Source organism: Nelumbo lutea, chromosome 4, assembly GCF_056320005.1.
Source record: "Nelumbo lutea isolate HS-2025 chromosome 4, American lotus-T2T, whole genome shotgun sequence".
NCBI lineage: Eukaryota > Viridiplantae > Streptophyta > Magnoliopsida > Proteales > Nelumbonaceae > Nelumbo > Nelumbo lutea.
The window spans coordinates 23,646,571-23,672,481 of record NC_142687.1 but is presented as its reverse complement, the minus strand read 5'-3'; the positions used below and the strand labels follow the sequence as shown (position 1 = coordinate 23,672,481).

Sequence of the window (25,911 nt, the reverse complement as noted above, 5' to 3'; positions counted from 1 at the left end):
ATATTGATTGAGTAGCCTAAATTCACTGGTGTTCTTTAATAAAAGTCCTCTGCACTTTTTGCACCATTTGGAGGGAAAGATATGCAAAAAGAAGCCACATGGAAAGGAATGGAAGGAAAGGCGCCTCCTAGGTGGGCTTTATGGCTCTCTGATTCCCTCTTGTCTGGTCCAGCTATTATTCGAGCCCATGAGAGCTTTTCTTCTTTAAGTATCAATTTATGAAACGCCATTGGCCAGCCTCGGTGTTTTTTTTTATTTTTCCATTCATGGAGCACTCAGCCCAAGATTCTTACTTTCTGGATGGAAAATGTCATCAAAGATAGCAAAATGAGAAATATCCACGTCTCCAAGAAAGAAGAGACCTTCATTTAGCAGATACTCCTTATTGAGGGCCTCTGACCACACGTTTGCTCTCGCTTTTTGAATTAGAGGTTTAGTCACAAATCGTTGAATTTAACAAACCAATTAGATTAAGCATTACACCCTGGATCAATATTTTGAGGTTGATGGCCACGTTGAAACAGCGAGAACCAGAACCAGATCCCTTCAGTCTGATATCTGAAACTTTTGTCACAACTTCTGTACCTAGAAAATCAGTAATCTGTCTTAATTTTACATTAATAACAGTCATGACTAAGTTGTAAGTAGATCAAGTTCTCATCTGTATCCACAAAATAAATTTGCACTCAAAGCACCAAAAATTCATGTTATAGTTGACAAGCATCCATCATATTTAGCTCCATGGCCATTGGGAATTGATAGCCACCAGGATAAAGCTAGAGAAAGAAATCTAGTTTCATAATTTGGTAACCATAACTTTCTTCTAGAGGAATTTTTCAGAAATCCACAGCATATCCGACGCTAGAAGAAAACAATCTTTCAAGTTTCAACCTGAAAGGACATAAAGGTACAGCTAGCTTTAAAGGGTTGGTGGAATCATATGTCGTATGCCAAAATAGACAGATTAGGAGCCGACAACTAACACCATTATGTATCATGGCATGGTTTCTCATTTTCACTTAAGAGTCTACAGTGCAAATAAATATAAAATAATACAAAATATAAGGTTTTACACTACATATTTGTGTTTGTGGCATCAGTTTGGAAAGAGTAGGGATGTAACTTGGGAGGGACCAAACTGGCCCATCCTGAAATTTTACACAGATTGGACTTAGATTTTCGGTCTTTGAATTGGATTTGGGCCCAAATCGGGTTTTTATTTTTCAGGACAAGCCCAAACTTAACCCTTAAGTAGCCCGAACCCAGCCCAACTATACACATTCATACATATACATGTATACATATTTACATATATACATAAATATATGTATACATATTTGCATAGATGCACACATATGTATAATTTTAAAGTGGATTCATTGACCAACCCGAGCCCTAATCCCAAATTTTAGGATCGGACCCAAGTTGACCATAAACCTGGTCCAACCCGCCCAATGCCATTAATCTCCACTTGTATGCATACATGTTCACCTTAAAAGCTTATTCACCTTCAAGGAGTATCCTGTATAGAAGCATTAATAGAAATACACCTATCATTTTCATCTTCCCCATGATTTACAATTAATATAAATCTCCACATGTATGCGTATCTAATAAAGATAGCAAATCAAGCAGCAATTGCAATAAACATTCAGGAAACAATAAGTGGGATCAGGTTTAGAGTATCAGTACACGCAAGGTTCTAAATATCGACACTGGCCGATACACCGGTAGGGCGTACTGTCCTGTGTCAGTGGTTTTTTTTATGTTTTACTTGGTTTTATTTATTTTTTATTTTTTTAAAATCGGTTCAGAGGAGCCAGTTTAAGGCCCACCCTCTGAACCAGTGGCTGACCCAATATAACCCCTGTGCATATCAGGAAGCCACCGCCACGATACATATCAGCCCGTATGAACTGATACGTATCGATTTTGAGCCTTGAGTACACCCAAAATGCACAAACAGGCGTATTAGGTGTTTTGTGCTGACCCCTTGAAAATGACCCAAATCCCAAACCCCTTGTATTTGCAGTATTGGTGGCTTCCCAATATGATTGGACATATCGTATTGATATTTTGAACTTTGAGTGGTATTCATTAGCATTCAGGGGGAAATAAGGTTGATAGCATATAAAATTCGGTTCATTTGATCAAATTGGAGATGGAAAAAACAAACAAACCATAAAAAGGCGGACTAAAAATCAGAAATGGACAAACTTCTCAACCGAGAACAGTCCATACTGAGATCATTCCGACTGCATCATACTTGCCATGAATCCTACTTTTCATCTACATGATTGTTAAATGAAAAATCACATTCAGATTAATCCAAGTCTCCAATAAAATTGGGGTCAAGGCCCAAGCGTTATACAACAAAATGTTACAACTTCAAACTTACAATTAAGACCTAGGGTGATAAATCATGTGGACCAAAAAATGAGACGTGAAAAAATCCCCCCCCCCCCGGCCCAACAAAGAACAAGAAAAAGAAAAGGAAAAAAAAAAAGCCTCCCTAACTAAGACCTAGTTTGTCACAGTTGCAGTTTTCTTCTCTTCTGCTCAAAGACAATTCCAAATATGAGGTTCTTTTAGTTGAATGTATGTCCAAAGAATAAAACTTACATGGTGAAGCAAGTGGAGGTCAAGATCTGTGAACTAATGAGTGTTATCTCAAGGAAGAACGAGAGAGAAGGTTTTCCTTTAGCCCTAAATAACAAGTATCATGAGGGAGGGTAACTGCAAAACCAAAAATAAAAATAATAATGTCAATGCTGATTCAATCATGAATTGCTTGTGCACCTTGGCAGGCATATATGACTGTCAAACTTGTTTTGGGGTCAATCATCATGTTCACCTTCACCTTCAGAATCTGCACGGGGAAAAGAAGTGTTTGAGGGACCAAAGAATGAGATTGTTTAAATTAAATAAAGGTAAAGGGGAAAGCCAGCCCCCATATTTAGATGTTTTCTATATGTCCTCTACTTGTTCCAGTACAGTTTGCACTTGTATAATAGAAAGTAAGCCAAATACATTATCCCTCACCCCAATTCTTTTCTTTTAACAAGCATTTTCTGTTTGTTTTCAAACTTCCGTTTCCATATTTCCTCACCAATTTTGTTCCATATAGTGTTCTAACTCAATTAGACAAACTCATTTCAAATCATCTACAAAATATATATATATATATATATATATATATATATATATATATATATATATATATCAATAATATGTGCATATTTGTGTATGCATGCAAAACCTTCACATAGTTTGTTCTACATACCAGATCTAACGTCTTCACTAATCTGGCCTCTGGCTTGGATTTGTTTTACAAGCATCCGGTATATCAACACCCACCAATATATATGAAGAACAAGCAAGCAAAACAGGAGAGAATTGAACACATAATAGTAGATGGGTCCATCTTTCTTGTGTTTGTCCTTGTCCAATGTAAGTAAAACTTCATAGCTGTCAGGAAAAGAAATAGTGAGAAAACAAGGGGACCAAAGAATTTTGCAACAGAAACAGGAGAAAAAGGGAAAGACGGGGCAAGATTTAGTAAAAGTCGTAGTTTCTCATCAGTTAAAGAACAAGGAAAGAAGTCCCAATGAGAGTTCGGTGCTCCTTTTTTTTATTTTTTTGATAAAGATAGGTAAATTTTTTTGATGAAAAGAGATAATAATAGAAGCCACCAAAAAGTAATGGTTAAGGAAACTTGAGTGAACCGCGATTTCTCTTCAGTACACATAAAAATGTTGAACTATCAATTAGGTCACACCAAATCATGTGAATTATCATACCATTTTTGGCATTATATTGCTTGAACTTGCAAATTTTATATTTTGAAATGGAAAAAAGATCCAAGTAATATAACCTAAAAGGTGCCTTGACAGGATGGTAAGAGAAAGATATACAGGAGCAGAATTTTGAGTATAGAGCAGCACCTCTGCTAAAGTGCTAAGAGATTACTCTGAAGGTTGTGAATCCTTTTAATGTAAAAAGGAGGCTTTTATTACAAATTTGCCCCTCCATTTTCATTTAACAGAGATGTAAACCAGTCCTCAAAAATAGGTATAAACTTGAAAAATTAGAGAGAAAAAGGAGGAAGAAAAGTAAGAGCAGCAGTACAAGAGAATAAGATGGAGAAAAGAGGAGGAAGAAGAAATGTTTGAATAATCCTTCCCTTTCTTCTCTAATCCTTTTTACTAAAAATTAATGTTAAAATAATTACAAGTATGCCCTTAAGTGGGCGGCCAGCTAGGCAGAGATCAAACAAAAAAGAAATAACAGGCCCATTAAGAGAAGCCCATTAGCTAACAGGAAAATAGAAAAAATATTACAAGAGAAGATACTAGGACCCATTCAGCCCAATCTCTTTACACTCCCCCTCAAGCTGAGCATAGATGTCAATCATGCCCATCTTGCTTATATAGTGTCATTTTCCCTCTCGGAACTCCCTTGGTCAAGATATCAGCCAATTGTTCGTCTGATGTGAAGAATGGCAAACAAACTTCTCCTGAGGAAACTCTTTCCCTTATAAAATGTCTATCAATCTCAATGTGCTTAGTTTGGTCATGTTGAATAGGATTATGTGCAATATTGATAGTTGCTTGGTTGTCATAGTAGAACATCTTTGGCTTCTCATAGTCAACCCCCAATTCTTCTAAAAGGGTTTGTAGTCACAGTAATTCTGACACACCATGTGTCATTGCCCTGTATTCTGCTTCAGCTGAGGATCTAGCAACTACAGATTGTTTCTTACTCCTCCATGACATAATGTTCCTAGTGACCAGAGCACAATAACCTGAGGTGGATCTCCTATCATCAATACACCCTACCCAATCAAAATCAATGAAAGCTTCCAACTTCATGTGTCCATGTTTGGCAAATAGAATACATTTCCCTGGAGTACCTTTCAAGTAACACAGAACCCTTTCTGCAGCAGCTAAATGAGTATCTCTGAGAGAATGCATAAATTGACTAATAACACTTACTGCATAGGAAATGTCCGGCCGAGTCACGCAAAGATACAACCTCTCAAGCAGTCTTTGAAATACCCCCTTATCAGATAAAATGTCACCATCTGTAGCAGAAAGCTTATGATTGGGATCAATAGGAGTGGAGATTGGTTTAGCTCCAAGTTTACCAATCTCAACAAGGAGGTCAAGGACATATTTATGCTGAGAAATGAAGATACCATCCTTAGATCTAGCAACTTCAATGCCCAAAAAATACCGAAGATCTCCCAAATCCTTGATCTCAAATTCAGAGTTAAGAAATCTTTTGAGTTTACTGACCTCTTGAGTGTCATTACCCGTGACCACAATATCATCAACATAAACTATCAAAAAGGTCACCAGAGAGTCATTTCTCTTCAAGAACAGGGTATGATCAGATTGATTTTGTGTTAACCAAAGGAGACAAGAGCAGCCATGAACCTCTCAAACCAAGCCCGAGGAGACTGTTTGAGACCATAAATAGATTTCTACAATTTACACACCTTGCCTTGCATTTCCTTCCCATACACCCCTAGAGGCAAAGACATATAGACCTCTTCATGTAGGTCTCCATTCAATAAGGCATTTTTAACATCAAACTAGTGTAGGGGCCAATCAAAAGTAGCGGCTAGAGATAACAAAACCCGGATTGAGGTCATCTTAGCTATAGGAGCAAATGTCTCAAGATAGTCAATACCAAACATCTAAGTGTAGCCTTTTTTTTATGAATGATAATGTTAGCGTAGGGGTATTTCTGTCTTTATACCTTGATTGATGTTGCTGATCTGTAATGTTGTGTTGAAATATGTGCTCTTAACTTAAGTAAGGGCACATAGGTCTTTTCAGTTATGTTTTAATATTAATATAAATTCTTACTAGCCGAATGGGAGAGGACATGTTGACTCTTTTAGTTCAAACTAGAATTCTCTCTTCTCTATTTCTCTCTTTCTCTATCATTCTCTCTTCTTCTACATAACTGAACTCGGTCAGGCCAAACTCTAAGGCAGACCTGAATTCTAACATGGTATCAGAGCAGGTTAAATCTGCCTAGATTTCTGCTTGCCTAGGATTCATTCTCTGTGCACCCTATCTAGGGTTTTCCTTTTTTTTTCTGTGTTCGATTGGAAATAAGGGAAAGGGCTGAAAAGGAGTGATCGCCCTCTTCCCTTGGGGGTCTCTATGCCTCTAATCAGGTCGTATGTGGTCGGTTATTGTGATTTCTGAGATCGCCCTCTCCTAGTAGAGGAGGAATAGAGGGTCAAACTGTGTGTGGCTGTTGTGTGTGAAGCGGTTGTTGTGTGTGGACCGCTCTCCTGCTCGCATGGGTGTTACTTCAGCGATAAGATAAGAGATTTCAGTTCTGGTTTATGGATTAAATAGGAGGTGTGTTTCAGATCATTTGCTAGTGTTTCGGCCAGTCAGTGCTAGGGTTTATGCTAGTTTCTTTGCGCATGTTGAAGGAAGAGATATGATCATATAGTGGTGAGATTTCAGGTATTTGTAGGAGCAGGGTTTGTGGTGTAAAAAGCACACATTCCAGCAACAATTAGTGCTGCAATCAGTGTGACAGGTGTGACCTAGTGGTGTGTAGTGTGCAGATCTTAGTGATAATAGAATTCAGCAAATGTGCAGTATTGGTGATAACATAATGGGAGACAGTAATGATTATAAACCTAGTGTGGTGGTGCCTACAGATTACCTGAATGTTCAGATGACCTCCATTAAGTTAAATTGAGAGAATTATGTGCCTTGGGCTAAATCCGTTGAAGTCTTTCTAAAGGCAAAGAAGAAGGTAAAACATATCAGAGAGGAGAAACCTTCCTCTGACTCTCACGAGTATGAAGATTGGGAGCAAGAGGACACTCAGATCATCACATGGTTGTGGAACAGTATGGAACCCAGGATTAGTGTGAACTTCATGTTCCTTGATACTGCCAAAGATGTGTGGGACCATGCGAAAAAATTGTATTCGGGGCAGGACAATACAACCAGAGTTTATCAGCTTTATCAAGAGTACTTTAATCTGCAACAGGGCAATCAGAGTCTTGAGGAGTACTATGCCAACATGAGGAACATACGTAATGAGTTGAATGTCTATCATCCTCTCACTTCTGATGTCAAGATTCAACAACAACAGAGAGAGCAGCTTGATGTGACTAGATTTTTGGTGGGACTAAAGTCTGAATATGAACCGGTACGGGCTCAGATATTAGGGGGATCAGCTCATCCGTCCCTGGAAGAGGTATTTGCTCAACTTCGGAGGATTTCTATCGGATCTACTGAGAACTCTAATACCTCAAATAGATCGGCCTTTGCTGCATCGAGAGGTCGTGGTGGTAGAGGTGGAGCTCGGGGAGCTCAATCTAGCCGTGGTGTTGGTAGTGGTTCTGCATATGGCCGAAGTGGCAATGGTGGGTCTACTTATAATCGTGGTGGTGGTCGTACTGGGAGCAAAGATTCAGGGGGAGCCCGTGGTAGAGGACATAGCTCAGGCCCGAGGAAGTGCACTCATTGTGGTATGGATGGACATACCATCAACTATTGTTATGATTTACATGGTCCTCCCTCAACCTGGGCCAATCATGCCGCGACCGGTGACTCAAGTTCCAGCTTTAAACAGGAGAATCATTCATCTGACCAGTTGCCTCCTACGACAACTTTTGCTCACTCAGGTATGGCTTGTCTGGTATCTACACCCAATCCCTGGACCATTGACTCTGGAGCCTCCGATCACATGACCGGAACTCCAAGTGTGTTTTCCTCCTTGTCTCATTGCTCAACATCACAATCTATCACCCTTGCTAATGGTTCCACATCCTCAATTTGTGGTGTTGGTAATGTTGACCTAGATCCCGTATCCCTCTCATCAGTTCTGTATGTTCCTAAATTGCCTTTTAACCTTATGTCTATTAGTAAGCTGACCAAATCACTTAACTGCTCCATTACCTTTTATCCTTCTATGTGTGTCTTTCAGGATCTCAAGACGGGGATGAAGATTGGTGGAGGGCATGAAGCAGGTGGACTGTATTATCTTGACGGTGGTAGTGGTAGAACTTCAACAGCTCTCCAGTCATCTCTTTCTCCTCTCCAGTGGCACTGCCGATTTGGTCATCCGTCGCTCAAAGTCTTGAAGTCCTTGGCTCCGTCCTTGAGTCAGCTTTCTGTTTTGGATTGTGAGTCGTGTCAGTTTGGGAAACACCATCATGTTCCCTTTAGTTCTAGGGTTGATAACCGTGTGTCGAGTCCTTTTTCTTTAGTTCATTCAGATGTTTGGGGTCCTTATAAGGTAATGTCATATAATGGATACAGATATTTTGTCATTTTTGTGGATGATTTTTCAAGGATGACGTGGTTCTATATAATGAAAGAAAGAAGTGAATTGTTCACCATTTTCTAAAAATTTTATGCTGAAATTCGTAACCAATTTGGTATCCATATCAAAGTTTTTCGTTTTGATAATGGCCACGAATATTTATCCTCATCATTTCAGGAATACCTGGACCAACACGGCATTATACATCAGACCTCGTGTACCTACACCCCACAACAAAACGGGGTGGCTGAGAGAAAGAATCGCCATCTCCTTGAAACAACAAGATCCCTAATGCATCACATGCATGTTCCCAAACTTTTTTGGAGTGATGCAGTGCTTACCTCTTGTTTTCTGATTAATCGGATGCCCACGTTCATCCTTGATGGTCAGTCTCCGTTTCAGGTCTTGTTTCCCTCTTTGTCTCCATTCCCTCTTACGCCGAGAGTTTTTGGGTGTGTCTGTTTTGTCTATCATCTGGGTCCTGGGAACGACAAGTTTGATGCCCGTTCTCTCAAGTGCATCTTCCTTGGCTATTCTCGGACCCAGAAAGGGTATAGGTGTTACCATCCTGGTTCTCGACGGTCCTTTGTGTGTGTTGATGTCAATTTCTTTGAGTCTACTCCGTTCTTTTTGGGGTCTGGTGATGCTTCTTCCTTCTCATCATCTCCTCCCCTTCCACTTCCCATTGTCGATCCTCAGTTTGTTCCAATTGTGACCAAATCCTTGCCTCTGGTGCCACCACCTGTTGAATGCCCACCTATTCGTCATGTGTATACACATCGCCCACGTGCACCGGCTACTACTCCTCCAGCTACATCTCCGTCGACAGATCCGGCACCAAAACCCCACTTGGCATCTGAGATTGATCTACCCATTGCTTTGCGGAAAGGTAAACGTACTTGCACCCTTCATCCCATTTCTAATTATGTTTCTCTTACTCACCTTTCCGCTTCCCATCGCCAGTTTGTTACCTTGTTATCATCAGTTATTGTTCCTAAAGATGTCCAGGAAGCCCTTGCCTCTCCAGGGTGGTGCCGTGCCATGGAAGAAGAACTCTCAGCCCTTCATCATAATCATACTTGGGACCTCGCTGCTCTTCCTCCTAGGAAGCAAGCTGTTGGTTGTAAGTGGGTTTATACGGTTAAGTACCTGCCTGATGGTAGTGTTGAATGCCTGAAAGTGCGATTAGTTGCAAAAGGGTACTCCCAAACCTATGGCATTGACTACACAGAGACTTTCTCACCGGTTGCTAAGATCGGGTCAGTTCGTGTTGTGATCTCTCTTGCAACCATGTATGAGTGGCCACTATATCAGTTTGATATCAAGAATGCCTTTTTGCATGGTGACTTACTCGAGGAGGTGTACATGGAGCAACCTCCAGGGTTTGTTGCTCAGGGGGAGGATGGTAAGGTGTGCCGACTAAGGAAGGCTATACATGGGCTTAAATAGTCTCCTCGAGCATGGTTTGGTAGGTTCAGTGAGGTGGTAAAGAAGTTTGGCATGAAACAGTGCAAGGTTGATCATTCTGTATTTAGTCATGACTCTTCGGGAGGAAAAAATACCGTTGGTGGTGTATGTAGATGATATTGTTATTACTGGGAATGATAACATTGGTATTGATAGGCTGAAGACTTATCTGCAGGATCACTTTCAGACAAAGGATTTGGGTAAACTAAAATACTTCTTGGGGATAGAGGTAGCGAGATCCAAGTATGGGATTAATCTGTGCCAGAGGAAGTATGTGCTTGATTTGCTGGACAAAATAGGCTTGTGGGCAAACTGAACTACCTAACCATTACCAGACCAGACATCTCATTTGCAGTTAGTGTGGTAAGCCAGTTCATGCAAAAACCTCTGACTCCTCACTGGAATGCGGTTCTAAGAATTGTGAAGTATCTAAAAGGGGCCCCGGGTCGCAGTCTGATATACAAGAGTGGGGAAAAACTTGAAATAGAAGGGTATTCTGATGCTGATTGAGCCGGTTCTATGTCTGATAGGCGGTCTACTACAGGCTATTGCACGTTTCTGGGAGGTAACCTGGTGACATGGAAAAGTAAGAAGCAGACGGTTGTGGCAAGAAGCAGTGCAGAGGCAGAATATAGGGCTATGGCGCATACCGCTTGTGAGTTAGTGTGGCTAAGGAACCTTCTACAGGAAGTAGGGTACAACATTAACACTCCAATGAAGCTCTACTGTGATAATCAGGCTACAGTTCATATCTCCTCGAATCCAGTGTTTCATGAAAGAACCAAGCATATTGAAGTTGACTGTCACTTTGTGAGGAAGAAGGTGCTGAATGGAGAGCTAGACACTACACATGTTAATACAAGAAATCAATGGGCTGACTTATTTACAAAAGGTTTGAGTTGGGGAAGAGTGGACTACATATGTAACAAGCTGGGAGTATATGATATATACTCACCAGCTTGAGGGGGAGTGTTAGCGTAGGGGTATTTCTGTCTTTATACCTTGATTGATGTTGCTGATCTGTAATGTTGCGTTGAAATATGTGCTCTTAACTTAAGTAAGGGCACATAGGACTTTTCAGTTATGTTTTAATATTAATATAAATTCTTACTGGCCGAATGGGAGAGGACATGTTGACTCTTTCAATTCGAACCAGAATTCTCTCTTCTCTCTTTCTCTCTTTCTCTCTTTCTCTATCATTCTCTCTTCTTCTACATAACTGAACTCAGTCAGGCCAAACTCTAAGGCAGACCTGAATTCTAACAGATAATAAATTTATTAATTCAGAAGCAGATTTAGAGTGAGTTCATACAACATTCCAGGGAGAGGCGCAAGCTGCAGTCCCTCCTTGAATCTTACAAGTAAACTAGGAAAGAAAAGTAAGAATCACAACTGAGCCCAAAACAATTCTTCCCTATTTACCCCTTGCTTAGCTAACACGTCTAACAAAGTATTTGCTGATCTCCCCACCCACTGTACAGTGACCAACATATTCTTTGTCAACCAACTAAATTTCTTCATTTCATTCTTGTAACGCCACATAGCCTCTTCAGGATTTTTCAACCAACCCACCACCACTTTGGAATCCCCCTCGATTGTTAGGTGTTGTACCCCCAGCTAGTTTGCAAATTGCACCCCTTGTACAACAGCTAAAAGTTCTGCCCATCTGAGTGTAGCCTTTAGCAACCAACCTAGCCTTAAACCTCTCAATAGATCCATCAGAGTGATATTTAATGGTAAACACCCATTTACAACCCACTGATTCCTTCCCTTCAGGCAAGTCAACAATATCCCAGGTAATGGTTCTTATGCAAAGCATCCAGTTCAGCCATCATAGCATCCCTCCATTCAGGTTTAGATAAGGCTTCCGGTACGAACCTAGGTATCACATGGGAAGAAACAAAAGCAAGAAAATAGTAGGAAGGAGAGAGAAGGTTGTAAGATAGGTGTTTGGAGATACAATGGGCTGTACACTTCCGCTTGCCCTTGCGGAGAGCAATAGGAAGGTCAAGGTCTAGGAAAGATGTAGATGGGTCAGAGGAAGGCTGACCTGTTACCTCAGTAATGATGGGAGGAGCAAGATGCTCTTCTGTAGGAGTGGAAACAACTTGCCCATGTCTGAATCTGTGCCTTTGGTACCACCTTTGGAGAACAGAGTGAGGAGAAATTATAGGAGAATGAGGTGGAGGAGGAGGAACAGGAATATTGGAGGTAGGGCCAATGGGAGAAGTGGACACCTCATGAGAGGACTCAAGAGGAATGGGAAGAGGGACAGCTGGAGACATAGCAAAGGGTTCTTCAGATTTCTCCCCCTTAGGAGAAATACTAAAGAAATGAGTCAACTCAGCAAATGTAACATCCCGAGATACAAAGCGGGTGCCACTAACTGGATCAAAACAACAATATCCCTTCTGTGTGGAGGCATATCCCAAAAAAACACATTTATGAGCCTTAGTTCAAATTTGTGTCTTTGATGGCTGTGAACATGCACATAGCAAGTGCACTCAAAAACATAGAGAGGAAGAGAAAAAAGATCCTCATCCGGGAAGAGAAGGCTAAAGGGAGTTTTGAGGTTAAGAACTCGGGAGGGCATACGGTTGTTAAAAAAGGTAGCAATAAGAATAGCATCTCCCCAAAATTTTATAAGAACATGGGATGCAAACAGGAGGGATTTGGCAACTTCAACCACATGTCAGTTCTTCCTTTCCGCCACTCTGTTCTGTTGTGGAGTGTAGGAACAAAAACTTTGATGAATAACCCCAAAAGTTTTAAGATAGGCGGAGAGGGTTTTCTCAAAATACTCAGCATTATCAGAACGGAATATTTTGATCCAAGTGTTAAACTGGGTGAGGATGAGTTCATGAAATTTTTGCACAATAGCTGGTACTCCATCCCTGGATTTCATGAGATAAATCCAAGTGTAACGAGAGTACTCATCAATAAAAAAGAAAAAATACCTGTAACCTCCTATAGTTGGCAAATGATGTGGCCCCCACACATCAGAGTGAACAATATGAAAAGGAGAAAGAGATCTTTTATTGCTTACTGAATAAGAATGTCTATAATGCTTTGCCAATTCACACGACTCACAATGAAAACTCGATGAAGACACTCCCTTAAACATATATGGAAACAAATGACTCAAAGCAGAAAAGGACAAATGACCAAACAGAAAGTGACATAACAAGACTTTGTCAATAGACTCTGACAAGATTGACTCTCAGGCAACTCCATGAGGTGGTCCAAAAGCTCTATCCGGTGTGTCCAACAAGTATATTCCATTCGCCTCATGGCCACTCCCAATCATCCTTTGAGATTGCAGGTCTTGAAAAACATAGTGAGTGGGAAAAAAGGTTATGCTACAATTCATGGATTTAGTTAAGCTGCTAACAGATAAAATGTTTGTATTAAGCTTAGGGACATGATGGACAAAGGATAAATAAAGGGTGTCAAAGGTCTTTATATCCCCTTTACCAGAAATGGGAGCAAGAGACCCATCAACAAGGGATATTTTCTCTTTACCAGAGAGAAGGTGGTATGAGCAGAAGAGATTAGACAGGCTAGTCATATGGTCTGATGCACCGGAATCAATAATCCAAGGGATTTATGATTACCTGAAACTGAAGCACGATTTGTAGAAGCACGAATACCCGAGTGAGCAAATGTAGATGATGATGATGTGTTGTTGGAAGAGTGAGATGAAGAAACAATAGCTTCCAAGTGATTTAGCAGCCTCCCATACTTTTCAAAATCTGCTTTCATTGCTACCAACTGCTCAATGGTTGATTTTTCTTCACTCTCCTTATTTCCTCCTTCAGGTACTGTAGCAACATTAGTTGTCTTAGGCTTTCCTACCTGACTGCCCTTCTTAGAACTGTTGTTATTCTTAAACCTATCAGGAAGAAGCTTCCAGTAAGTGTCCTTTGTATGCCTCGGTTTCTTGCAATATTCGCATATCTGCTCCTTTTTCTCAAAAGGACCCTTTGGCTTTATTCCAACACGTGCAAAGTATTCTGTAGGTGGACTCTGTAACTGAACCTGCCGCCTACTCTCCTCATTGCTTATCATAGCGTATGCCTGGGAAAGAGTAACCTCATCTTTGGCCAGGATATCTTGCCTAATGATGTCAGACTCAGGGCTGAGTCTAGTAAGAAATTCAAACACCCTATTTCTCTCCACCAACTTCCTATACATTTTAGCATCATTCTTACTCTCTCATACAACTGTCTCCAAAACATCAATTTCTTGCCATAGGGATCTCAGTATAGAATAGTAGATTGCTACACTCTTTTCCCCCTGTCTTAGGTTCTTCACGTCACTTTTCAACTTGTAGACTTTGGCTACATTCAACTTCTGTGAATAGGTCTCAGTAACACTGTCCCATATCTCCTTAGTCGAAGACATCCAGAGATAATGCTGACTTATATGAGGTTGCATAGAGTTGACCAACCATCCAATGACTGTATAGATCTCCTACATCCATTTCTCAAATTCAGGGTTTGTCTCTTTGGGTTTCACTTTACTACCTGTGAGATACCCGAGTTTTCCTCTACTACAAACATAAATTCTTATAGACTGTGCCCAAGCAAGATAGTTTGTCCCATCTAACTTGATTGTGGTCACACCAGTCAAAACGGAACCTACCGAACCAAGGCCGAAAACAGGCACTTGCTTGAACTCACTTCCGTATGGCTCCATTAACCAAACGAAAATCAAAGAACCAAAAATTTAGTCTATATAAACTTACTTGAAGTCAAACCAGAACCCAGATGCTTGAAAACTAGGGTTTTACTCCGTCCAATTGTTAGGGAGGAAGAGAGAAGATGCAGCCGCTCCTACCAGAGCTTCCCAATCTCTTCCAAACCTGAACCACCCTCCTTTAGGAGTCAAAAGACACCTCCCAAGCACAGAGCACCACACCCAAAGCTTCACCTTTACCTGTAATTTCGAAAATCTCTAGTCGGCTAGGGTTTTGGGCAGCAACAGAACAACACCACTTCTTGGCAATATCCAGCCAGATTTAAACTCTCCAAACCCTCTACCAACTAGGCCGGAGATCCTTTGAGCTATAGAGAATCTATCTCTCCATACACTCTCTTAATCTAAAGGTGCATGGGAAAAGAGAAAGAAGAAAAGAAGGAAGAAAGAAACCTGCTCTAATACCAAGATGTAAACCAGTCCTCAAAAATAGGTGTAAGCTTGAAAAATTAGAGAGAAAAAGGAGGAAGAAAAGTAAGAGCAGTAGTACATGAGAAGAAGATGGAGAAAAGAGGAGGAAGAAGAAGAAAGGTTCGAATAATCCTTCCCTTTCTTCTCTAATCCTTTTTACTAAAAATTAATGTTAAAATAATTACAAGCATGCCCTTAAGTGGGCAGCCAGCTAGGCAGTAACATAAAGAGATCAAACAAAAAAGAAATAACAGGCCCATTAGCTAACAGGAAAATAGAAAAAATATTACAAGAGAAGATACTAGGACCCATTCGGCCCAGTCTCTTTACAAACAGTAAGAGGCAAAAGCCAACAGGGATGACTATGTCTTCTTATCTTCTTTATCTGCTTATCTTTTTTTTCCTTTTATTGTGTACTACCATATTCTGAATGCTTGGCCAATTCAATACTGTGGTTTGCCCCCCTCCTTTTAATTTCTTTTGAAGTACGGTGATTGTGCATCTTGATCATCAATAAAATCTTAGACTGTTATTCATCAAAAAAAAATCTTAGACTGTTGTTATTGATAAAAAATAGTTGGAGGTAAAAGCATGGCTATTCAAGTAGCATGTTGGGGAAGCATCAAAAAAACAATTTTTAACTCTTTTGAGAAAGTAATATCATATCTTCGCCATCACAATGAGATTGAAAGAATTGCCTCTTTCCAGGGTGCAGTAGCAACCTTTTAAACAAGACCGTGCTAGTATCATTCTTGTGCTAATATAATTACATGTGTATAATCATGATTGACACAAAATCATGTTCAGACTTCAGAGTTGACAATGCTGGATTTCTAGTGAGAGTAGAAAAATGCTCAACCACATAATAAAATAGATCCTAAACATCATCATCTAAGCCTTATCCCAACTATATGGGGCCGGCTACATAAACCCTGTGTTGCCATTTTGTTCTGGTTAGTGCCATATCCATCGTTAAAAATAGATCCTAAACATGCCAAGGATACATACTTGAATGAATGGATTTATTCCATAATATATGAGAAAACATCAGACAAGAATTCTCCTCAAGCCTTTCAATGGTGTTTCAAAGTTGTTAAATGTAGATGTGAGCCATGTGGCAAATCTAGACTCTGCTGGAAGGGGTATTGTGGTTCAAAAAATTGATGCTAAGGTGACAGAAAACAACTTCTATGGACAGGTATTAAATGCCATGATTAAGACGTGTCAAAACTCCAAAAAATAAAAGGTGACACTGTCCAAATCCTATGGATGTGGACGCTAGAGGCAATGTTGAAGTAGCATTCTCTAAATTCCAAGGATCAAGGATGAGACAAACTTTTATTTGATTGTCTTCAGATTTGACATGGTTGTGTCAAACATTTCATTGTTTTGACCAAAATATTGTAATTGATGTATGGGACTTATGACATTTTGGTTGAAACAACAAAATTAGTAAAACATCAACTGTAACAAAATGGTAACCCAATTAGCTGACTCAACAAAGGAAATGCAACCTTAGATATTGCCTAGTCCTATGGTTGTCAATGCCGCGGGGACCTTGGTGACAAGGCACCCATGGAGGGTTGCCTCACACAAGCGCTTAGTTTTTTTTTGTACAAGTAAAATATAATACTTTTTTAGTTTGTGAAATTATAAGACTACAATAAAAATTACACTAAATTATTTATTTTGTGGGTGGGCACTCAGCCTCTAAAAGACCATTTCCTGTCTCTTTATTCTATCTCCCTCTTTAAAAAGAAACCTATCTCAAGATTCCATTCCCCCTGTTCTCCCTTTGGCATTAAATTGGGACCATAGTTGTCAAGGCAACGCTTAGGCGACAAGGTGCCCTTGGAGGCTCACCTCGCCCAGTTGCCAAGTAATTTTGTGCACTATGTTATAATATTAATTTTTTGACAATATAATTATAAAATGGGCATTATTAAACTAGAAATACTCATTTTATGTGTTTATGTACTAATTTCATTTTATTATTTTCTTATTTGTTAGTGTTTAATCAACACAAACATTGCTAACTGCTGTATTGAAACCCATGGTTCAAAGTATCACTACACCTCTATGTATTGGCAGAGGTGTATCAGTACTTATAACGATACTCCCCCCATTTTTTATTTCTTTGGTTTTCAAATTTCACTTATATATATACATATATATATATATATATATATATATATATATATATATATATATATATAATTTTAAAAAATGGGTTCCCGAAAACACCTGCAAACATGGTGTATAGGGGCACCAAAGATACAATACAATACACCCAATACGAGGTGTATTGTATCGAAGTTTTGATCCTTGATTGAATCCTCGAAGATTTCAGAACCTGAACCAATAAGCAAGGGAAGAACTTAAAATTTTGTCTAATCAACACATTTTCTTCTTACAGGTCTTCTTCTTCTTCCACCTTTTCTTTTCTTCTTTTCCTATAACAAGAGTAGGAGTTTAGCCCCTATATTTTTTTAATTTTCTTTCATTTGTTCCTTTTCTTCTCATAAAATGTTGATTTTCTAGACTTAAACATGAAGTTTATAATTTTCTTATGAAAATTATGGATAGTTATTAAAGAAAGTTGGCTATGGAACCTAGGGAACTACCCTAGGATATGTGATTTTTACTTAAAAAAATCCATCACCTAGGCGACTAGGCGCCCCCCTATCGCCTAGCCTCACCTTGGCGCCTTGAAAACTATGATTGGGACTTTGGGTTTTGTAGAGGCCTAAGGGATGATGAGTTGTTTGTGTTTCAGAGCTCTTGCTTCTTCTAGAGTCTGTGTGTTTGATCCCTCCCAAACCTGATAAAAGGATTTGGACACTGACCCTAAGTGGCTCTTTCACTTGTGCCTCTTTCTTTAAATCCCTTTGTTCCTCTCCCCCCTCTTGGGTTTTCCCTATTAAAGAGATCTGATCAAGGCCAATTCCTCCTAAAATATCAGTGTTCTGTTAGGAAGCCTACTATGGTAAGATCAATGCTTTGGAAAACTTGCAAAAGAAGAAACCTTATATGTGCTTGTCCTCAAACTGGTGTTTTTTATGTAAAGTGAAGAGTAAGGACTGTCACCATTAACTAATATCTTGCTTTTTTGTTGCTAGTATTTGGAATTGGGTTTTAATGTTATTTGGGTGGAGGTGGAACTGGCCCTCTAAAGCAAATTTGTTCTTTGAACCATTTGTCTTTGGGCGACTGACAAAGAGAGGGAATTTAATGTGGAAGTGTATGAGAGCAGCTAGTCTGTGGACAATTTGGGAGGAGAGAAATGTTAGAATTTTTCAAGAGGAGAGAAGCCTTGCTAATGTAAAGGAGTGTATACTGACAAGGACAATTTTCTGGATGAAAACTCCAGACCTGTTCGTGAATTTTTCTTATGATGATTTAAGGAGGAATTGGGCAGCAATGGCATCCACAACTGCCACAAAGAACAGACTACAAGATGAATGGAAGCCTTCTCTGGAAAGAGTGATTAAACTGAATTTTGATGGAAGCAGTCAAGGTAATTCAGGCCCTCGGGTAATAGGAGGGATCTTGAGAGACAAGGACAGCAACATTCTATCCTTGTTCTCAGGACCAGTGGGAATTGGAGACTCTATAAGGGCTGAAATATTAGCAGTGGCACAAGGTATACAGGTTGCTAACCAATTGGGAGTCGAGAACTTGATAGTGGAGGGAGACTCCAAGGTGGTAGTAAGCTAGTTGTCAAATCCAAGGGGGAGGTAACATCTCGTGCCTCCTCTTAGGCTGATTGTACACTTCTTCCATGCTTAATAAAATTCCATTCATTTATCAAAAAAATATCTTCATAATTCATATACTGGTTCTTGTTAATTTCTTAATTGTTTAGAGTTCAATCAACACACAAGTCAAGCGGACACTGCATTGAAACCTTGAAGATTTCAAAACTGAATTGATAAGAAAGGAAGAAGTTGAAGATTTTATCTGACCAACATGCAAGAGCATCCAGGGTACGTCTTCTTTTTCCGGGACAAAAACAGGGCTCAACCTCCTCTCCTTTTTATGTTCCATACATTTCTTCTTTTTCAAGGACAAAAATAAGGTTCAGCTATATATTATGAGTTATCTTTTCTTTCTTCTTTTTCTTTTCATGAATATGTTGGTTTTCTATGTTTGAAATGAAATTACTCATTTGATGAAGATTCTTAGAAATTATTAGTGAAAGATGATTGCTGGTTGTTAAGAAACCTAGGGAATTGCCTTAGGATTTAGGTTTTTTAATTTTAAAAAACCCATTGTTGGGATAAGGCTTAGATGATGATGATGGTGATGATTTAAAAAATCCATAGCCTAGGCAACAAGGTAACAAGGCAATCCCTTGTCACCTAGCTTCACCTTGGTGGCTTGACAACTATGCCTGGTCCTAAAGGGGAGATTTGAGACATGTAAATGGGTTTGATATTGTCATTCAACAATGACCAAAAAGAAGCCAATTACTTAGCCAAGTAGCTTAAACCAAGCTCTTTTTTTTTAAGATAAATAAAATTAAATTAAAACTGAAATAGGATACAAGAAAAGGTGATAAGCAATCACCCGAATGAAAAAGATAAAACACCCAGAGAACAACCGACAAACGCTTAAGACACCCAAATATATAAAACCCTCTCATCAAAACCAGACCCACAAAATCAAACCCCATACAATGTGAAAACAAACAACAGGTAACAACAAACAAGCACAAACAACACCCAAAGAATACCCAAAGCAAAAACAAAACCACTCCCACCCAATACCCATGACAAACCCCACTGAATGCCAAATCAGCAAACCTATTTGTTAATTATTTTGATTGCCATCTTCCAGTTGTCTTCTGACTGCACTTCTGAGTTTCCTTACTTTCTTGTTAGGTCCAAGGCCAAACATTCCTCCTTTTATCCTTGCAAAAACCTTTGAAACTGGTAACTGTTGTTGGCTTCTCTTACTCTTCTGAGTTTTGAATCTTCTAATTGTATTTAACTTTCCAGCAGCTTCTTCTTTTTTTTTTTTTTTTTTTGATAAATGAGCGGCTTCTTTTTTAATGAGCTTAAAGCAAGCTCTTGCCCTTTTATTTTTTTAATGAGTACCAGTCATATTATTTTCCCTTCCTATAGTAATTTCTTTTATGGTAGATGCAGTTGCAATTCCTTGGTATACTCGCTTCCAATTTTGTCATCACAACCAACTATGTTAACAAAATAAAGTACACATGTTTGAACAACCATAAACTCCATGCAGGTAAATATTTCCAACACATTATAAAATAAATCATGTAATTTTTCTTTGCTTCTTGGCTCACCTTTTATGCTGCCATTTAGCAGAGAAGGAAAGAGAATGAAATTCAATAAAAAAAATTATGGAGTATACAGCAATTTTTACTAACCTTGTACTTCGAAGTATCCAAAATGGATAGTATATGAGACGAAGTATGATCCATGACAAGACGAAAAGAATGAACGAAAAGCTAGCAATCCTTTCCCAGCCACTGTATTTTGACATCTTTCCAACCTCCAGAAACACATCACTTGCATCGTGAAGAGCTAAAACAACTGAACCAACACGAGCAAAGCTGCAACAAGATGGAGATGCAAATTGTCAGGATGCAGGATATGAGGGATAAAACACCATACAAAGCAATGACTTCCATTCCTATAAATTTAAAATCTAAATTGTCTATATGCAATGCAAGTTCCTGAGATACAGATCTGTATGCATAAAAAGTTAAATATAACAACTTTGCATTAAACCATCCCTGGTACATTTTGTAAGTTGCAATTCTACCTGCTACCTAATGGTTGTGGTGTAGAATCTCGGCTTTCAGCAAGTCTGAACAATATGAAATGTACCTGAGTATGTAAGATAACACAATGAGAATGACAGTTGCTACATGATGAGACATTGACACCCCAAAGTCTGAACGTCTTGTTTCCCAGAAGATCAGAGCAAATATGGAGTATGTATAAAATCCAGCAGCATACATGTACAATCCTTTCAATTTTAATCTGTGTACCAGGAAAATATTCTGTCAGATGATTCCATGAATAAAGATGCTGATCTTCACAAATCAAACTATGGAAAATATTGAATTGGCCTAATGAAACTGTATGAGTTTAATTAATATATTATAAAAAAAACATTCATCAAAATATATATATATATACTATAAAAAAAAACTTTACAAACCATACTATCTTTTGAATGCATAAAGATATATAAACAAAAGCAGAGTATCTCATACACAAGCCCGATAAAAAGCCTATCTTGGATGAGCAAGTGGGCAAAAAAAATTGGTATGCTATATGATGAACCATGGGTGCCACAGTTAATGGCTTCTCCCGTCTGAACCAAAAGATAATAAGAGATATCCTCTCTTTCTCAATAACTGATAAAAGAACTTCACTAATCTAGGAAAAGGCAAAAAGTACAATCATTAGGCATTCACGCAAGGTAAAGGAGATAGCCTTTCAAAGTGAAAAGGACAAGAGAAAGAGAAGAGTTACTGCCACATCTATTAAAAAAAGTAAAGGTACTCAAATTCATATCCAAACGTCTTACATTCTTCACCTTCAACATATTACAAGCATATATTCAAATAAGAGAAACCTTCTGCCCTTAAAAGCCAAAGGAAGGGGGAAGAGGGAGATAGATACATAAACAAAAGGATAAACTCCATAAACAGGCTGGAACCTTACTTAATCTTTTGATCAGGCCAGATTTGATCTCCTGGCCCTACCCAAAAATATCTGGTATTAGTGAACCAGGGCTCATCATAAGTAACAGAGAGAGCCAAAAGCTCTGCTGAAAGGAAATAAACACATTTCCATGCTGACTCCTTAAATTTCTTGAGCTTCCTCCTTCTCTCTTCTATATCAGCCTCCAGCATCTGATGCCCTTTCCCGAAAATGAGAAGTTTTCCCAGTTTCTACAAGAAGCATACATATCAAGTTCAAACTAAGTAAGAAATCCTGAAGAAAAAAGAGAAGAAAATAGGAAGCAGAGAGGGGAAAAGGTACATATCCACTGGCATAGAAAGTAGTTTCGGCTTGATGATTATATTTCACATTGTAAACAATCTCTCAGACAACAAATTAAACGTAATGAACCATGTACTAGAACTGAAACCAGTTAACAATAGCAATTATTCCTAAACTAAACAAGGATTTTCTAACCCAGGTGAGCCAATTTGGTAGAGTGATTTTCAGACATGCATTTTTTATGTTGGTATACTACACCAGTGGCCACTCCCATCAGAAAGTAATTGTTTAGCATTCCTCCATCCAGGAGAGGGTTTTGTCTTGCACATGGTAATAATTTGTCAAGTAACAATGTGAAATGACATACACAAGATAAAAAACTAAAATATATATATATGGTCTCAATTACCCCCAAGGATGTCATTATACTGTCTGGCTAACAAGATAGTTGAAGCAACATCAATTTAAATGCAATCACTGGATAAAGAATCTTAACACTTCAGCCGCTGCATAAGGAGTCTAAAAAAATGTACTCATAAATCATAAGTGGAAATAAAAATACCAAGTCCACATGAAGCAAGATCTGCAAATGACTGGTGATATCAAATCCAGGATATGACGAAACAAGGGTGACATTCACACATAACATACACAAAAGATAAATAAAATAATAAAGCATATTGCTTTCCAAAGTAGCATCCTAAAATGTTTAGATAAACTATTAACACAGACAAAGTAAAGATATTATCAACTAGAAATAGAAGAACAAAAGAGAAATGGGCACAAAAATAGTAACTTGTTTCATTGGAACCATGCATTTACGGATGTTTGTGGGTGCCTGTTTACCATTACCAAACATAAATTAGTTGGTTAATTTGTTCTGAGGTAGAGCAGTCCATGTAAGGATGAGGATCATGGTATGATACAAGAACCATCCAGGTATGTTCATTTTTCATGTTGAAAAAGTGCTGAAAATAGAGGATAAAAGAAGGAAACATACAACTAGGGGTGTCAATTGGACTGGATTTGGTCCAATCCGATCCAGTTCAATATGAGTCCATTACAGATGGACATGGATCAGGTCCAACCCAATCTGATGAATAATTTCCGGTCCAATTCAATGTCTGAACTGTCCAATCTATTCAAATTGGTTCATTCATCAAAAAAAAATCTATTCAAATTGGTTTTAATTTAGATTGGTTCCAACACAAACCTGGTCCATTGACACCTGTATTCTTATCTTCTATCAATGGACCAGATATTGGTTCAATCCAACACAATCCAATATAAATCCATTAAGGATGGAATAGGTCCAATCCAATCCAATAAATACTTTGGACCATTAAATCTGGATTGGTCCAATTCAATGTCTTATTGGTTTGTCCAGTCTGTCCAAATTGATTTTGATTTGGAAGGACCCAAAACTGGTGACACCCCTACAACATACCATTTCTTGCTTCTCCGCCAAATATCACCATGTTGCATGTAGGATGGAGGTAACTTGTTTCTCATGATATCTCCCCAAGTACAAGAGAACTTTCATATTTTCCTTTTTGCTCATGTCTGTGACTGATCTGTTTATTCATGTTATCTCTAGAGCAGAATAAGGCAATGTGGTACCTTATCTTCTTTTTGTTCACTCCTGTAGCTGATGCACTTAGCTGTCTTACCTCTGAGCATATAGATCTAGTCTTATTAGAGCTTTCAAAGTTGAGGTTCACGAGTATCCATATCTCATCTTCAATTTAAACAATAATATTTATATTTTTTGCAAGGATGGGGGGTGATAAGGTACATTGAATCTTTTAGTTTTGATTAGGTGCACTGAGAATATCACTAGTGTGAAAAATAATATGAGAAAAAGTACTTTGGTTGGTATTAATTTAGAAGAGGACAAACTAGAGGAATAAACTAGACTACTATGGCGCACTATTTGTCCTGGCCTTTGAGTTACACTGGTATTCATCATTTTCGAAGCCCTGTTCCAGATGGATTCACCAAAAACATCTTCCTAGATACGAACTATCTATCATGGGAGCAGGATCATGCAGTTTTCTAAACTTTCCTGTCTCTCTTTTGGGTGTCCAAAGCTCCCATGATGATAATTTCAAGATTGGAGAGAATCATGGAGAGGGGGACTTTATTTGCAAACTAAGGTATTCTAAAACAGACCATTTTAAGATCATATATTTGTTGGTTAAATTGCTTTGGACATTACAAATTGTTTTTGGAAAGCATTAGCCATCTAGCAACTACAAAATAAATGCAAATGTGCGGGAAGCAGGTCTGGCAAGAACTCTCTTTCTCTCAGTTCATCAGTCTTGGTCCCTCAAGAGGTTTTTCTTTTTGGTAGGGGGTGTTCCTCTTGAAGGTTAAAATCCCTAGGCTTTACTAAATATGCGATTTAAAGAATTCCTAATTTATATTTTGCTTCCACGTCTCCTTTGGGGTTTTAAGGAGAGGTTTGAGGGACATGATTCTGTTGATACTAGCTCTATCTCTCTTCTAACCCTTCTGGGTGGGGTCTCTTTTTCCACCCCAGGTGGATATGACAGTACTGTTTAGTCTTTTGACTTAAAACTCAAAAAGTCTTACTAGGTTACATAGACCCAAACCTGACCCAATTATTAATCAGGATCAAAAACATTGGACCTTGATCTAAGAGATTAGATACACATCAGCAACCAGCATAAATAGTAGGATTGGAGTGAAGCTCCAAATGAAACGTGTAAACCTCATCAAGTTTAACTCAAAGCATTCCATAGTCTAATGTAGTCTCTGCACCAACCACGGAACACTTTCAAGCATCTTTGCTTCAATAATGTATGAGCCCATGTTTACTGGAGCAAATCCAAAAACTTATCATGTAAACACTATGTCTAAATGATTGTTTTAGAGATAACTGGCTTCTAACTCCTCATCCATCTTTTCTTAATGCAAATATCTGAACAGAAGTTTGTGCACGTGCAGAGCAGTTGAAATCATAACCACTTTTTCAAAGAGGCTATCCACCAATCAATACCTTCAAATATCAAAGCTGTAAATTTCCTTGCCTAAACCACTTATTACGTACAAATTCTCCAGTTGAAAACGAAAAATGAAAAGAAATAATCACTGTTATCAAATTGAAGAACCCCAAAATAGCACATCTGTACAATCACTAGAAGAAAAATAAAGTAACCAAAACTGTTTTTCCACCACTGATTTGAAGGCAGAAAATAAGACGTGCCTATAGATTTTACTTTTTTTATGTTAAACATATAATTCATACACTTAAAGAGAAACATAGAAACAAAAACAACCACTTCGAGTAGGTCTTAACGGATCGATCGGAGATAACAACTTACGCCAAAAAGATAGCATTCAAAACATCAACAAACAATGAAATTTCACACAAGTAAACGAATCTATTGAATGATAGAGTCGAGATCAACTTCGTCAATAAGCGTCGAAATTAAAAACAAACAAAAACCCAGAACAATCAGACAACACCTTGAGCAAACTACCTCAAAAATAAAACGGTCGAGAAAAAACCGCACTGCCGGGAAGAACAAAGCGAGGAAGGGAAGAACTTTGAAATCATCGTACTGTGGGTAAGATTCCTGCTGCCAGTCAATGGAATTTATCGGTTCCAATAAACCCATCTCTGGATTTCGAATGACCGTCGAAGCTAAACAGATGTCAAGGGAAGTTGAAGGCTTGGATCAAAGGAGAGGACAAATTGAGAATAGTCGTCATTCGTCTCTCTCTCTCTCTCTCTCTAGTACAATAAAAACCTCGTTTTAAGTTACCTTACACATTCAACCAGGTTTCTAGTTTCTTTGTTTTAAGGCAAAAAGAGTTAAAAAGAATGGGGTACACAGCCTGGAAGCCCATCCCCCAACCAAGAAGAGGCGTGATACAGCTCCAGGTCTGAGCTACAGTGCTACACACCCACAGCCCACAGGCCACAGCCAGTAGCTAGCTGGCAGCTTTAACT

At 38.7% G+C, this 25,911-nt stretch overlaps 1 protein-coding gene across 4 annotated transcripts; it reads right to left on the bottom strand.

The window, feature by feature from the left end:
• On the bottom strand, positions 1 to 25,911 carry LOC148854632 (ceramide synthase 1 LOH3-like). 4 transcript variants are annotated; one of them, XM_088941072.1, is made up of 7 exons: positions 25,439 to 25,911; positions 21,651 to 21,880; positions 20,805 to 20,960; positions 20,342 to 20,527; positions 3,284 to 3,468; positions 2,800 to 2,869; positions 1 to 585 (listed from the first exon to the last, which is right to left on the bottom strand). In XM_088941072.1, the coding sequence occupies exons 1-6, from the start codon at positions 25,574 to 25,576 to the stop codon at positions 2,838 to 2,840; spliced, it is 927 nt and encodes a 308-aa protein (XP_088797198.1). In that variant the 5' UTR covers positions 25,577 to 25,911; the 3' UTR covers positions 1 to 585; positions 2,800 to 2,837. The 4 variants fall into 4 exon arrangements, with proteins under 4 accessions (XP_088797198.1, XP_088797197.1, XP_088797196.1 ...); XM_088941071.1 differs by having other exon boundaries at positions 584 to 891; XM_088941070.1 differs by lacking the exon at positions 1 to 585 and adding an exon at positions 2,318 to 2,706.